Source organism: Haliotis rufescens, unplaced genomic scaffold, assembly GCF_023055435.1.
Source record: "Haliotis rufescens isolate VD_foot unplaced genomic scaffold, xgHalRufe1.0.p SCAF_7, whole genome shotgun sequence".
Classification (NCBI taxonomy): Eukaryota; Metazoa; Mollusca; class Gastropoda; order Lepetellida; family Haliotidae; genus Haliotis; species Haliotis rufescens.
Window position 1 is genome coordinate 58,814,624 of NW_025964361.1, and position 17,083 is coordinate 58,831,706.

Consider the following 17,083-nt stretch of genomic DNA (forward strand, 5'->3'; position numbering starts at 1 on the left):
GTCGCACTCGTCATTCGGCGATCGAGTCAGAATTAACCATCGGGAATCTGGATTAACTACAGCAATAATTGCTATCATTATCAAAAGAACAGTCTAATATACTGAAAATCTGTGTCTCACTGTGACGCAGCTAAGGCATTTTATAATTTTGGCAACTTTGGAGATATAAATTTCGAAACAATTTGGCGAGGGCACGAGGCCTTGCCAAGCGGGATCAGTAGCCATATCTGTGCTTGTAGACCTCTGCGGCTTGAAACCTTCTCCACAAATTAAAATAGTTGGATTTGACGGGAATATGTTTGAATTGTTACCTTGTTTCGTTTTGTTGCCGTGTGTACATCTGAGTACACTTCTTATCGTTATGACAGGACAGACCGACTGTCAACAACGTCTGACCGTGGCCGTGACGTCTCATAGACTAGGGTTAGAGTAGCTTCCCTTTGACAAAGGGCAGTTACTCTAGCGGACAGACCGATGGATTGCCGCGAAAGGCAATTAAAAACAATTGTTGTTTTGCGTATATGTTGCTTCGCCACTGTATAAGAAACAGATTTCAGTTGGAACTATATTGGCTACTGTCACTGTCCGACTGACACATCGCTTACCCTGTGACGTAATAAATATTAATTCGCGCATTCCAGGAAAACTCGCAATGTTTCGGTAATATTTGTGAGAGAGGGAAAGCGATTTTGAAGCACAGAATTAAAGATTGACATTATATGATAAAGAGGTTATCACGCTTGTGTGTTTGGGGATGGTAAATATCCTGCATTAGGAATAAACACTATGTATTTAGCTCGCCAAGGCTCGCTAAATACAATGTTTATTCCTAATGCAGGATATTTACCATCCCCAAACACACTCGCGTGATAACCTCTATTTATTTTTTTAAAGATGTTGCAAACACGGATCTACTTTTTAAGTCGCAAATACAAAGGTGGTGTACCATCCCTGTGTGTTAGGTGAGAGAATTTACGCCTCAAGGTTTCACATTTGTAATGAAATAATTTAATTTTCCGGTAGACAACTTCACAAAAAGTATATAATAAAGGGATTTTAAATGTGTTGAGTGAAATATCATGTTTCTCTCATCGACTGATAGGGGTGAAGGAGATATATTCACGAGTGGCGTATATCAAACATGGGTATATTTGGAGAAAACGAATTAGTTGTAAGGAAAACATAAAACTAAGGCACTTTAAATAATATATATTGCCTATGTTCAGAAGCTGGATGACCACACTCTCCCGGTCATGTTTGCTTAATTTTCACAGCTATTTTGCCTTTTACGCCAAATGGAATCGCTTCGACGCATAATTAAGACTGGTAGTTCCCTGGCATTGACGCTTCATATTTACTTCAACTGGGTTGATGTTTCTGCTGGTGGACTAAAGTCCCCTCATTTTATCATAAATTCAGCGGCATGTATCTATGCCGAGTCTACAAAAGAAATGTTTGGACCGAGACATAAAACTGCCCCCACTGTGTTGCAAAACGAATTTATTTCTTATTCGATTTTCTTTATATACAAGCAGCAGAATATCTGCAACTGTTCACAGGAGACTTAATTCAATATTAACTTATCGTTTTTATTAGTTTCGACAAAATCAGTATATTCACTATCGTGTCACTGGGTTTTCGGGTTCATCCATCACTTGGTTGTCTGCTTTGTTTACAGGCCCCCGTCGAAGAAGTCCTGCTGTGCGGCGGCAGGCAATAAAAGCTTACTTTCTTGTGTAAATGGTGTGAATGGCGGGTAGGTCAGGCCATGCTTACCCCTATCGCGAACAGCGACTAACGGGATCGGGTGGTCAGGCTCGCTGACTTGGTTGATACATGTCATCGATCCCAATTGCGTGGACCGCCGTCATATAGCTGGAATATTGCCGAGTGTGGCGTTAAACAACAAACCAACCAACCTATCGCGAACACCTGGTGGCATATTTGATTTCCAGTGCTCCATTCATATAATTTTCACAGCTATTTTGCCCTTTACGTCAAATGGAATCTGTGTTGGCGGATAATAAAGACAGGTTCTCCTGCATTGACGTTTTATATATGCATGTTGCTAAACACCAGTGGCTATTACCAGTTATGTCCCTTCTAAGCCTCTCTTTAATTATGGCCCAATCAGATTCCACCTCTCGCATCGCTTGCGTTTGTTTCACACAAAATGGTGGCGACGAGTCAGGACGATCTGATCGATAATCAAGATCTATATTGTGATAAAACTGGTCTTACATCGCGAAATGCATCAAATCACGTGAGCAATTTGATTAAAAACATGAAAAGATTTGGAAATTATCTGCTGACAACGAGTTGGCGGTGCACATGCTTTACAAATCCTTCAATCGACCGAACTCTGCACGACAGTTTACGAACCGGATTTCGATTTCGGTGTGCAATTTTGATTGGACTATGCATAGACTCGTTAGTCCAGCCAAAATATAACTCCATAATACCAGCCTAGTTCGGCAAGGGTGGAAACTGGACTTTTATAGTCAGTTAACTCTCTTGCCTCGGGGAGATGTGAATAAGTAGGACCAACTGATTCTTTCATACTACTGTAAATTTATTTTTCATGGAATCAAAGAATCGGGTAAAAGATTACAACATTTTGTTTGTTTGTTTGTTGTTTAACGCCGCACTCAGCAATATTCCAGCTATAAGACGGCGGTCTGTCAGTTAACTCTCTTGCCTCGGGAAGATGTGTCTTGGTGGTATCTGTTCTCTGAAATATGACAGTTCTATTGGGCATTAATGTGCCGTAATAATACATTGTCGCTCTTACTGTCCATGTTGGGTGTTCCCGCTGATCCCAGTGACGAGGGGAAATGAATTATTTTAGGGTGTGTTTTTTTAAATTTCGTAGTTAGCAGATAGAAATCTGCGCCTGTTTACGATCATGTCTCTGTTTTTGTTTCGCACTTTCGTAACAAATAAATTACAGTTCATACCAATATTTTGCAAGTTTCCAAACAAGAAAGCGAATAAGAATGCGCTATGAATGGACTCCCAGTTAGAAGGCCCGATTTATATTTATATATTAACCGAAACTGAAAAGTTCTCACGTGTTAATTAAAGCGAAGAACCACTTCCATTATCATAAGAAATCTCTACTAAAAAGCTGATTCCGTTGTACGATTCCGACTATATCTTAGGCATGTGTCCATGATACACTACAGACTATTGCTGTTATCAGGTCTTCGCGAAAAGCTGGGCGTATCCTGTCCCAAATGTGGCACCCATCACAAACACATGCAAAACCAAGTCAACTGTTCACCTGTAAACACACAGGAACATATCGTTCAAGTCAAAATAAGGAATTGGAGTGGACATCATTTTTGTCACTGGTGAATCAAATTTGGAAATGTCCTCCACATATCTACATTTTGAAAGCATATCTGACGCCCTGACTGTTGTAACCCTGGTCAAACGGCCTTTATGGAAGAGGGGTATGACACTCGTGAAATCCTTGTGGAAAGAGCATGCTTGATTATACCTCAAAAGTTGTGAAATATGGACACCAAAGGCTGTAGCTGCTGGAATGTTGCTCAACATAAAGGGAAGTCATTCCTCCTGTCAATACACTGGTCTAATTTATCTCTAGTTAAGGCGGACAAATCAGTGGAAGGGAATTGTCTATTTGACATCAGATTATCCCTATCACTGAAGTTTAAGTTACAATTCTTGGACAGATTTCCTTGTTTTGATATTGACGGTAAAAGCAGAAATTCCTGTTCAAATGCATAAGGAAACATACAAGAAAGGAGAGCACAACTGATGCTAATGGGGACGTTTACCCCTTGCTTAATGTCTTACCCCCCTCATTTCACATGATGTTATCCATGAGGAAGTCCAGCATTTCACATTTTCTTTTCTCAGTGAACTCCAGATGGCATTGGGGGGGGGGGGGGGGGGGGGGGGGCACGGGTGGCCCAGTCGTCTAAGGCGCCGCGATTCGCTGTGCAGAGTTGCGTCCCTTGGGCACGCCAGAAACCTATGATTGTGGGTTCGAATCCCGGTTCGCCCCGATTATGTTTCTAGGTTTGTCAGCACCATACCCGTGCTCGTGGGTTTCACCGAAGTGGTAAACGTCTGAGACCTGCATCACTTCGGGCTTTCCTCCCACATTAAGCTGACACGCCGCGATATAACTGGAATACTGTTAAAAGCGGCGTTAAACCAAACTCACTCACTCACTCACTCACTCACTCACTCACCAGATGGCGTGAAGATTGAGATGAAACTATGTCTATCGTCACAACGTTTAGTGTCAAATTCTCCATGGATCAAGAAATTTCTTTAAATTTGGTCTTTTGGATTGACATTTCTTCATTTCTGAGATTCCAAAATTCCAAGCATATCCTGGGTATTACTTTGAGAATTCACATGGTATTAATAACACTAGTGTCAAATACTTTCTGTGAATATAAAGAAAGTCCTTCCTTGATTGGACTAAGGAATATGGTTAATCTTTGAGATAGGTATTTGGTGGTACATTGCTGGACCAAGCAATACATCTCTCTTTGTACAAATTGTAAAGGCGCATTGGAATCCAGTACAGAAGAGGAATGGACTTCGGGTTTTACCTGCTGACAACAGTGGCTGACCTGCTGACAGTGTTATCACAAAATAAGATCATTCCAGGCAGGGATATTTTCTGCGAATTGCACTGGAGCATATATTCTGTGTATCCTGAAGCATCTTCATTTTCAGGTTGGTTGGTTGTTGTTGTTCAACGCCCCACTCAGCAATATTCCAGCTATATGACGGCAGTCTGTAAATAATCAAGTCTGGACCAGACAATCCAGTGATTGATATCATGAGCATCCATTTATGGAATTGGGATACAATGACATGTATCAACCAAGTTAGCGAGCCGAACAACCCAATCCTGTTAGTCGCCTCTTACAACAAGCTTAGTCGCAAACATGGGCTGCTGAAGACCTATTCTACCTGGGATCTTCATGGGTACCTTCAGGACTCAGAAAGAGAACAGTTTCCTGTCGGATGTCAGGATGCAGATTCTTGATACATGGAGGAAGCAAAACAACCATTTTTAGTATTTTATTTACTAAAAGATAAATTACAGATACATTATATTCAGTAGAAAGTCTGGACTAGTCAGACTGTACTTGGTGATAATTTAACACAGCAAAACTTGGACCATACATTTCCACCGGAATTGACACTGGAGATCCAGGTTAGTCAGAATCGTGTTTTGACAGCTCCCCCTCAACATGAACATATGATCATGTAAAGGAATATGTTCATGCCTAGTTTGATATTTTATTGCTCAATAAATATTTATCCATTCCAACCAATGCATAACCTTCATGCTCTGTTCATGTTGATTGTAGTCGTTGTAAAGAGGACATCAATGAAATAAGTTTTGTTTGCCAATGTATTATTTGTTAGTTTGTTGTTTAATGCCGCACACAGCTATATGACAGTGGTCTGTAAATAATCGAGTCTGAACCAGACAATTCAGTGATTGACATCATGAGCATCGACCCACGCAATTGGGGCCGATGACATGCATCAACCAAGTCAGTGAGCCTGACCACCCTATCCCGTTAGTCGCCTTTTACAGCAAGCATGGGTTGCTGAAGACATATTCTAATCCACATCTTCACGGGTCTGCCAATGTATCAATTACAGCTGTGCTGATAAAGTAGTTATTGATGAGCAGATACAGTGGTCCCTCGCTACAATGCTACCAATGGGGTCCAAATATATGTATATGTAATGCATATCTGCTTCAAGTGTCCTTGATACCGTGTTTAATGTATCACATGTTTAGTTAGATAACAGAATGGCAAAATAATACACAATGCAAAGTATGCATAATATAATTCAATATTCCTAAACTTCAAATACTGCAGCAAAGACAAGATTTTGTTATCTTGTCGCTTTGTCACAAGCTTTATTTCCTCTGAATAACATAAAGAAAACTGAAATAAAAAAAAAGAAGAAAAAAATAAACAAAATCAATTTCATCACCCAACCAGTTTTGTTTTTTGTCATTTCCAGAAAACCTGAGAACCCCAAACACCCGTGTCTGTTTAACAGGGTAAACAATTCATGCAGTATTGAAAGGCTTATTCACCCTGACAACCGCAGGACAGTAGCCCTACACTGAACACTTCATTTAACTCATATCAATAAAACCTAGTAATCAATCTACCATAAACATTCTTGAACAAACACAGAAACTGGGAATATTTGCTCCCACCCACCAGAGAGCTAGTATTGCTGAAATCAGCCACACCCAACACACAAACTCCGGCTTCCTTTACATCAGGTCTGGACAGGAATGTGACTACAATGGGATTCATGTTCATATTTTCATTGACCAAGTTTGTTATCTCCTTTTCGTTCACCTAAAGTAATACAATGTAATGGTGTGTAGCAATTTTTCTAAATGTGAGGTGTGCACTATACATAAGAATATATGGCTCGTAAACTAAACTGTAAATACTAAAACTAGTTCTTCTTTCCTTCTATTCCTTAAGTTTTCCTTAAATTGGGCTACAGTACAGCCTTATATTTACCTAGCAGTGTTCACTTTCATAGATGCAACTCAGCACTATACACATGACCTTTGTCGGCCATGTTGGCTCTTCACAAACCTCTGCTGTCATTTCTTTGATAAGAGTACTAAGTAAGGATAAGAATTTATGGATGAACAACCTCTTTATTACAATTAAGAGCGACGTTTCGGTGTAGGTTCTAACACCGTTATCAAGCAAGTTGTCCAAGAAGTTGTTCATCCATAAATTCTTATCCTTACTCTGCTGTCATTCCAGTGGCTGAGAAATTAGTTATAGCACTGACCATGGTGAAACATGGTGGGTAATAGTGGTGAAACAATACAGTAGTAAATCGTGGTACAAGGCCCACGATGCAGGTTTTGCATTGATTTACAAAACCTGTATGATACATTACATTACGAGTTATATTTTGAGTAAAAACACCTGAATAATAACAGAGACTGTTCAAAAACAGTTCATGGAGATTCTCTAATATTTCCCGTTTGGTTATAAATGGCATAATATTCACAGTGACCTCAAACGGTTTATTATTTGTTATTAATTGTCCGGTGAATTAAACAATTTAGATTGAAATAATTCATCATATTATGAATACGTAACAACTTGTAATGTGTGTGAAAAGTCGTACTAAAATACGCTATTTGAAGGAGGCGTGGCCTAAATGCAAATGTCCGATTGGGATTTTAAATTTTCCGGACCCCTGCTCAAACCTACGTATATGTTTCTGCCCTACAATATCCTATTTCAAACTCTGAAATTTTAAACTATATGATTCAGGGTTGTGATTCACCTGCAACAAGAAATAATATTAACTTACAAAATATAAAATCTGTGTCGGATACGAAAAGTATCTCACCCATAGTATCGGGATATGTTTCGTAACGTGACACCATCATATCACTGAGTGAGTGAGTGAGTATGGTTTTACACCCTCTTTAGCAATGTTCCAGCAATATCACGGCGGGGGACACCAGAAAAGGCTTCACACATTGTACCCTTGTGGGGAATCAAACCCGGGCCTTCAGCATGACAAGTGAACACTTTGACCACTGGGCTATCCCACCGCCACTCATCACAATGAAGGCTGACATGGGAGAAAGGTGTCAAGATAAGATATCAGATATTCAAAAGATTGGAAATCAAAAGGCTAAAAGAGACAGATGAACGGACAGAGACAGACAAACAGACAGATTGGCAGATCCCCTGGATGAAAAACATTCATAAAACAATAGTTATAATTTGAACTGATTACATGTTACCCAGCACCACAACTAGATGAAAAAAAGATATTTAGAACAAACAAGGCATTTCTCCTGACCCTACCCCTGGTGACCCTCCCATTATTCCCCCTCTCCTAGAGCTGCAACAAACACTTTGTAGACAGAATACACATTTTGATTGTAAGGTTGTGATACAATACATGTCATGTTAACAATATAATATAAACGTCAATGCAAGAGAATAACCAGTCTTGATTATCCGCCCAAACTGATTCCATTTGGCATAAAAGGCAAAACAGCTGTGAAAGTTATATTAATGGATCACTGAAAATCAGTGATGACACCAGGTGTTCGAGAGTTTTATTCCATGAAACATTTGAAGTCACTGTAGACCCGACCAAAACTTAATTTGAGAAAAACAAACCATTCTTGAGAGTTTCTAGCTCCAGTTCTGATGTGTACTCCAGTGCTTAGTTCAGAGGAGCCTTTGACCTTTGCCATGGCCTCAAGGACCCGACCAAGGGAGATAACTCACATCTGCATTTCTGACAGCAGTCTTGCAGACATGGAAGAGAAAGGGTACAATGCATTGATGCACTTTGACTCAGATGCCGCTGACAAAAAATAAGTCTAAATGTCTATTGACAGGTATTTTACTTTTTAAATTGGGTACTTGAGTTCAGGTTGAGGTTTTCCGACATGGGTATGCAAGACTTTTATCTGTCCGTCAGAGCCCTAGTCCAGTTGACACCACAGTATTTTACAATTCCTGTGCACATAGTGGGCTCACCCGTTTAGATCAGGGTTAGACATGGTCTTCAGCACCCATTTTGGTTGTAGTAGGAGATGAACAGGATCAGGTTGTCGGCTCGGTGTCTTGGTTGATGCATGACATCTCATCCCAATTTCTTATATCAATGTTCATGATGTCAATCACTGGATTGTCTGGTCCAAACTTGATTATTAACAGACTGAATACAGCTGAATACTTAGATTTATGTTGACTACAGGATTTGTAAAGCATGTGTGCCGTCAACTGGACGTCAACATATCTTTTCATGTTTTTAATATAGTGATTTGATGCATTTCACGAAGTAAGACCCATTTTAGTACAAAAGGGATCATGACTATCGATCAGATTGTCTTGACTGGGTGCTGCCATTTTGTTTGAAAAAATGCAAGTGATATGAGAAGTGGAATCTGATTGGTCAATAGGAGGGACATAAGTTGCAGTAGCCACTGGTGGTACAATGATCGAGCCACGAAATTCAAGCCTAGTTCGGCAAGGGTCATCTTCCTGAGGCAAGTGAGTTAACTGACTATAAAAGTCCAGTTTCCACCCTTGCCGAACTAGGCTGGGATTATGGAGTTAGATTTTGGCTGGACTATGCATAGTCCAATCAAAATCGCTCACCGAAATCGAAATCCGGTTCGTAAACTGTCATGCAGAGTTCGGTTGATTGCAGGATTTGCAAAGCATGTGCATCATCAACTCGTTGTCAGCAGATATTTTCCAAATCTTTTCATGTTTTTAATCAAGGTGCTCACGTGATTTGATGTACTTGATACTTCGCGAAGTAAGAACCGTTTTATCACCAAATAGATCTTGATGATAGACCACATCGTCTTGACTGGGTGCCACCATTTTGTTTGAAGAAAATGCATGTGATACGAGAGGTGGAATCTGATTGGTCCATATGGGAGAGGCATAGAATGGACATAACTCGTAATAGCCACTGGTGGTGCTACGATCGAGCCCAGGAATTCCAGCCTAGTTCGGCAAGGGTAGAAACTGGACTTTAATAGTCAGTTAACATGCTTGCTACGGGAAGATGACTCCCTTGGTGATCCCCTGAGATTAACTGACTGTGTTTACTTATCAATGAAATGTTTGTGAGGTTTTCTTAAAATCTTAGTTTAACTGTCACGAAAAAATACCTGGCAAATACTAAAATGTCATAGACTTACTGAAAGTACCCTAGAAGGTTGTATTGGTCTACACCTAATGTTGCACGCTGTTGATACAAGTATCAGGTGTCAAGCATTGCCTACGAGGAAGTTTGTTGTTTCACGCTGTACTCGGCAGTATTCCAGCTATATGACGGCGGTCTGTAAATAATCGAGTCTGGACCAGACAATCCAGTGATTGATATCATGAGCATCCATCTACATAATTGGGATATGATGACATGCATCAACCAAGTCAGCAGGCCTGACCACCCAATCACGTTAGTCGCCTCTTGCAAAAAGCATTGTCGCCTTTTACGGCAAGCATGGGTTGCTGAATACAAGCATTGCATACAAATATTACAGCACACAGTATTATGATGCAACAAAACTTAACTGAATGGTTGCAGCCCTAATTACAATGAAGTAACGGAAGTAAACAATATCATCATACATTAATACATGTCTTTCATTTCCCATAGGGTTAGAAATAACCAAGTCGATGAAAACTGTATGTGCCCAAGTGCAGATACCACTTCTCGCAGTATGTGCCCAAGTGCAGATACCACTTCTCGCAGTATGTGCCCAAGTGCAGATACCACTTCTCGTAGTATGTGCCCAAGTGCAGATACCACTTCTCGCAGTATGTGCCCAAGTGCAGATACCACTTCTCGTAGTATGTGCCCAAGTGCAGATACCACTTCTCGTAGTATGTGCCCAAGTGCAGATACCACTTCTCGCAGTATGTGCCCAAGTGCAGATACCACTTCTCGTAGTATGTGCCCAAGTGCAGATACCACTTCTCGCAGTATGTGCCCAAGTGCAGATACCACTTCTCGCAGTATGTGCCCAAGTGCAGATACCACTTCTCGTAGTATGTGCCCAAGTGCAGATACCACTTCTCGTAGTATGTGCCCAAGTGCAGATACCACTTCTCGTAGTATGTGCCCAAGTGCAGATACCACTTCTCGCAGTATGTGCCCAAGTGCAGATACCACTTCTCGCAGTATGTGCCCAAGTGCAGATACCACTTCTCGTAGTATGTGCCCAAGTGCAGATACCACTTCTCGCAGTATGTGCCCAAGTGCAGATACCACTTCTCGTAGTATGTGCCCAAGTGCAGATACCACTTCTCGTAGTATGTGCCCAAGTGCAGATACCACTTCTCGCAGTATGTGCCCAAGTGCAGATACCACTTCTCGCAGTATGTGCCCAAGTGCAGATACCACTTCTCGCAGTATGTGCCCAAGTGCAGATACCACTTCTCGCAGTATGTGCCCAAGTGCAGATACCACTTCTCGCAGTATGTGCCCAAGTGCAGATACCACTTCTCGCAGTATGTGCCCAAGTGCAGATACCACTTCTCGCAGTATGTGCCCAAGTGCAGATACCACTTCTCGTGCATCAGTGTGTTGTTTTTATCATCCAAAACTGGCTCCCACAGGAGATATCGCTTGGATGAGATCAAGCGATATCTACACTGTAGATATCTCTGCAATGAAATTACATCACAATGCTTTGCAGACCATTGTGACATCACTGGTTACCATGACATCACAATCAAATGACATCACTAATGGCTCTGCTACTGAAGCTGTTTGCAGTACTTTTTACACTGAAGACACTGCTAATTACTGTCTACAAATTGAAAAAGTTGAAAGAATGATGTTGGATGATAAATAAAATCTCACCCGAGTGTCTTTTGATATCAAATATATCAACACTCGTTGATAAAAGTGGCAAAAATCCTCGGCAAGCCTCGGAATTTTTCCACTTTTATCAACTCGTGTTGATATATTTGATATCAAAAGACACTCGGGTGAGATTCTCTATATATCATCCGGAGTCATTGTCGACATCATTCCAATCTTATTGTGATGTAAGGTGGGAATGACGTCACACAAGACTGACGTCATTTGACAAACTGTGGTTTTCTTGGACAGCGGTGATCATGGCATTTTTCTAAAGGGGAACTCAAAAGGATTACGAAATGATGGTTAATAAAGAAATTATGACACTCACATGTCTTTCATACTGATTTTACGAAACGAGAGACAATATTCATGCACTACCCTCGCTCTGGCTCTGGCTCTGGAAATACAAGAACTCTGATACTCGTTGCATAAAATCAGTATGACACACGTGCTTGTATAATAATCTCTATATCTCTTACAGAACCAGGTATGATATCAATACTATCATTTTAAATAAGGCTTTGATCACAGAGGCATTATGATCAATGTTGGCTAGGCACTGTGGTAAATAAAGACATTCTACAACATACGATCACGTGATGGCACAGCATCATTCATACATTCAAACAAGTTTTGCAATATCAATATTGGTAAAACAAATTAAATATATGTTGATAAATATACAGCACAAACACATGAAATTCGAAAAGTGGTTATGGCAGTCCAAACGTTGACCTGGACTGCGCAACAGGACCTTCTGGTCACCGATTATGGTTAATATATAGGAAACTCATATATACTATATGTCATGTACACGATATAAGAATGTTAAATTAGAGTCTGGAGATGGTGGCATGCAATGTATTGTGAAAATAGCAGTCTTGAGATTCCATCTCTAAATAATTAAACATAAGCTTGATATGATAAAAATTATCAAAAATCACAATTCCCTGAATATAAAGGTAAGGGTTTGTGAAAAACTATTTAACTTTTTAACGATTCTGTTACAAATGCTGCATATATATGTATAATATTTTGTAAAATAAACTGAAACTGAAACATGCCTCTAAAACAGAAATAGACAAACCCTGACCTGTTATGTGAGACTCGGTGGGATGCACAATATCACAGATGTGGGCTGACTCGCCAACACAGTGGCCCTTGTGGTCGCGGAAAAATTGCATGATATGTCAAACTTAATCTCATACAAACAAATAAGACATGGATCATACATACATCTACAGAGAGAACCCACTAGTCCTAACATCACTTGCCATACCTGTCAAATCAGCAGATCCTGGCCCTGCAAAAGGGATGCAACTCTGTACAGCATATTGCAGTGTCTTAGATAGCTTGGACACCCATGAACCCCAACACCCCCACACACCACATATCAACAAATTTGAATGAACGCAAGGTCTTGAATTACAACACAGCATGACTGAGGGATGGAATGGGGACCTCGAGGTCACACAGTCAGGTAGGTGGTGTGGGCAGTTGATGGTTCCATGTCTACCATGGCCACACTGTAGGTGTTGAAGTCAAGGATCATGGTGCTGTGGAAGCACACGTTGGACAGGACGATGAGGTATTCACACAGAGCGAACCAGGAGTAGGCTGCAACAAAAGAGTAGGTCTTAGCAATGTCTACAGGTGATGTCAGATATTATTACTGTCACCAATTAGCATGTTTTCAAAAAATATGATAGTTCGGAATGTAATAGATGAAATATGTGAATGGGAAATATTTTGTTATTTTAAAAAAAATATTTCATAGGCCATGATAGACATGTGATATTGATATCTTTGTCCCATGGTGCCAGGGTACAACTACAATCAGATAAGTCACCCAGACTGACCACCACATATACCGCTAGCCACCCCTCACGACAAGCAACAGTGTTCTGGGGACCTGTTCTAACCGGAGGCCCTCTGTATTACAAGCAACGGTGTTCTGGAGATCTGTTCTAACCGGAGGCCCTCTGTATGACAAGCAACAGTGTTCTGGAGATCTGTTCTAACTGTGGGTCCCTCTGTATGACAAGCAACAGTGTTCTGGAGACCTGTTCTAACCGGAGGCCCTCTGTACGACAAGCAACAGTGTTTTGGAGATCTGTTCTAACTGTGGGTCCCTCTGTATGACAAGCAACGGTGTTCTGGAGACCTGTTCTAACCGGAGGCCCTCTGTACGACAAGCAACAGTGTTTTGGAGATCTGTTCTAACTGTGGGTCCCTCTGTACGACAAGCAACAGTGTTCTGGAGATCTGTTCTAACTGTGGGTCCCTCTGTATGACAAGCAACAGCGTTTTGGAGATCTGTTCTAACTGTGGGTCACTCTGTACGACAAGCAACGGTGTTCTAGAGATCTGTTCTAACTGTGGGTCCCTCTGTATGACAAGCAACAGTGTTCTAGAGATCTGTTCTAACTGTGGGTCCCTCTGTATGACAAGCAACAGTGTTCTAGAGATCTGTTCTAAATGTGGGTCCCTCTGTATGACAAGCAACAGTGTTCTAGAGATCTGTTCTAAATGTGGGTCCCTCTGTATGACAAGCAACAGTGTTTGGGAGGCCCTCTGTATGCCGAGCAACAAAGTGCTGGGAACCTGGGTGCCGTTTCACGAAAGCCTCTTAGCGCTACGACCTCCTAACCGCTGCGACCTAGTTTAGGATGTCCTAATGACTTGTCTTACGACCGTTTCACAAAGGCATCGTAAGCCCGTCGTAAACCCCTCTTAAGATAAGAGTGAGATTACGATTTACGACATCCTAACTTGCATAGCAACGCTATACAATTCAAACCGGAAATGGAAGCCCACCTGTTAATTTTTATCAAAAAAGAGCCAGATGCTAAACATGAATGAAATAAAAGCTCATATGGTGAGTATAGATAACTACAAACCTGTTCGAGTTTAATGATAGTCTGTTACACATCAAAGTTCCATCAATAGCTGTCAAGTGTGAGGGTTTGAATAGTAAATAACAGCGACAACAAGCTGCATCGGCAAAAATAGTAACTCTCTTGTGTGGAAACACGGAAGATTGTAATATTAGAGTTGTTCCCCTTCGTAGCGGCAGACGACCTTAAGATATATATTATGGACGCTTCTGGACTGAAGAAAAGAAAGAGAAACTTTACCTCGGCTGACATAGATATCATTGTGTCAGGCGTAGGAAGTAATTTTGACACGCTGAATTCGGCCTTTACAAATACAGTGACAAATAATACAAAGAAGAAGATTTGGAAAGATATCACCACGAAGTAAGCGCCTTTTATTCTGATGAAACCTTAAAATGAAACTCTCATAAAACATAAAAGTGAGTCTATGATTTTCACCCATGAAAGCAGGGGGACATTCCACTATATATTCATTTGTTTATTTATTTCAACTTACATATTTGTTTCCCAGAATGTTCAATAACGTAACAAGAATTTGTCATGTGTTTCAAGGGTCATAAAATGTGAGGTATAATGAAACAAATTGGAAATGGGGGGAAAGGTTTATTGAGAGAAGTGGATCTATACTGGATTACATAATGTAATGATAGTTAAATAAGGTCAGATTATTTTCATTTGTTTGGTTTCACTTTATGACATAAACAACTACGAACCACCACTTCACTTCAAAATTTTATTAACCTCTCACTGTTAATGATCATTGCATAATGATCAAATATGAAAGAACAGGAGAGTGGGTGAGTGATTGTTCCTCAAAACCACATCATCAATCTTGTCAGTTTTTTCATGATGAACAAATAAAGTAACATCTTACACGAATTTTACACAGTACAGTCATATTTTTAAATAAAGATACCAATTTCAAAGAATTTTCACAAATGACACCATAACTAATCATAATAATATAAAATAATAATAATAATTTTGAATATCAGACTAAATGCCACTGGTGACATAACCCGGAATGAGGATGAGGTACGTAAGAAATGGACGGACATGAAGGGATGTGTGAAGAAGGCAGAGTCAGCCAGGAGGCTGAATGCTAGGAGGACTGGTGGTGGACCACCCCCAGATGACCTAACTGCAACTGAAAAGAGGGTAAATAATTAACATAAATTCATGTCAGCATGAAGCCTACAAACAAAATGTTTCAATATGTACCTGATAAAGTAAAATGGTTTGAAACATATTGAGTTTGTGTGACAATAGACATAATTCATGAAAAACTAATTGTGTATTACACATTTTAAAATAAACTATTATTATAGTAATATAGCCACCAATTCCTTCTTTAAATAGATTCTACAGCTGATTCCATCCTGTGCTATTGAGGGGATCTCAGGAGGCATGGAAACACCTGGTAATGATGACACTTCCTTCTTGGGATTCATGTACATGTGTACTAAAGTCAATAAAGTATGTAACTTAATCAAGTTTTATTGGTATTTGATGGTATATTTATGACATATTGACAGTATTTGTTATGATAACACCAATGAAAAATATGTTTTATTTATTTAACAGTGTTCAGCATGATTCCTTCAGTACCTGATGAAACTGAAGAAGCTACACAGGCATTAATGTTTGGTAAATAATACTTCAAACTCATTTATTTCTTTGTTTTGAAGATGTAAATAAACTAAATATTGCCATATTCAAAAACTAATACCTCCTGCATATTGGCAAATTCCCCTTACATATTAAATGTATTATAAATGAACACATGTATACAAAAGAAATATTTGAGATTTCTCGATGCACTTAACGGTCAGGCACAATTAAGCAATATCTTCAATACAAATATTTTAGTGCACTCACAACTTATCTATTTCAGATTCTCCACAGGAGGTGTTTTACACTCCACTGACAGCTACAAGCACAGGAGACAATGATTGTGGAACTATCACAGGTATGAAATAATTTTTAATAATAAAGATAATCAAATGTTACAATTTACACTGACATGGTGAATAAATTCATATACTTGGTGCTATTTTATTCTAAAAATCCAAGTGTATGCTGTAAATACATATGAACAAACTGAATACTGGTACCCCATGTGAGATGTTAGCAGTTACAATTATCTTAAAAATATTATATACATTTCAGAAAAGAACCAAGCCAGTCTGGAGGATATAATGATGACTCCTGCTATCAGAACCAGTATGTATTAAACATTATGCAACTTTATTCAATAGTAAATTTGTATTAACATAAAAAAATCAAGACACTATATCATGAATTCCAGTTAATAACAATACAAATTTGTTTTCAAGGAAAACCTAAAGGGAAGCCTCTGATCAAGAAAACATCTAATGAAGGTATGGCATATATTTGTTCATAATGTAGTGGTTTCAGTATTACATATCATGATCATAAATGTTTAATAAAATGTTTAATGTATTTTCAGAAGACATTCTGGGAGAGATAAGGTCCTTACAAGCCCAGGAGGAGAGAAAGATGTCTCTCCTTGAGGAAATTCTGTCTGTGCAGCGGGACATTCGTGACATCCAATGACAGAGCCTGGACCTGGAAAGAGAAAAATTTGAATATAAAAAATCATTTGGAAACTCATTGTCTCCCATAATCAAATTTGATTAAAGGCAGTGACTCATGTTACTGTTTACTTGTGATCACAAAGATGTTTAGTTTGTTTGTGTTATTATTTGGATATAGCATATGTACAAAAACAATACATTTTCATAAAC

The 17,083-nt window shown here is 39.6% G+C and overlaps 1 protein-coding gene and 1 long non-coding RNA gene across 2 annotated transcripts in view; one reads left to right on the forward strand and one right to left on the reverse strand.

Moving 5' to 3' along the window:
* Window positions 1-11,503: 11,503 nt before the first annotated feature.
* LOC124147543 (post-GPI attachment to proteins factor 2-like) overlaps window positions 11,504-17,083 on the reverse strand; it is a 29,731-nt gene continuing 24,151 nt past the window's right edge. The window contains exon 5 of the mRNA XM_046518170.2: window positions 11,504-13,035. Coding sequence (XP_046374126.1) covers window positions 12,887-13,035 — 149 coding nt within the window. The 3' untranslated portion in view covers window positions 11,504-12,886. The remainder of the gene's footprint in view (window positions 13,036-17,083) is intronic.
* LOC124147544 lies at window positions 16,089-16,898 on the forward strand. The gene is made up of 4 exons (XR_006862789.2): window positions 16,089-16,284; window positions 16,485-16,538; window positions 16,652-16,696; window positions 16,786-16,898. It is a non-coding gene; the product is annotated as an uncharacterized LOC124147544 (long non-coding RNA).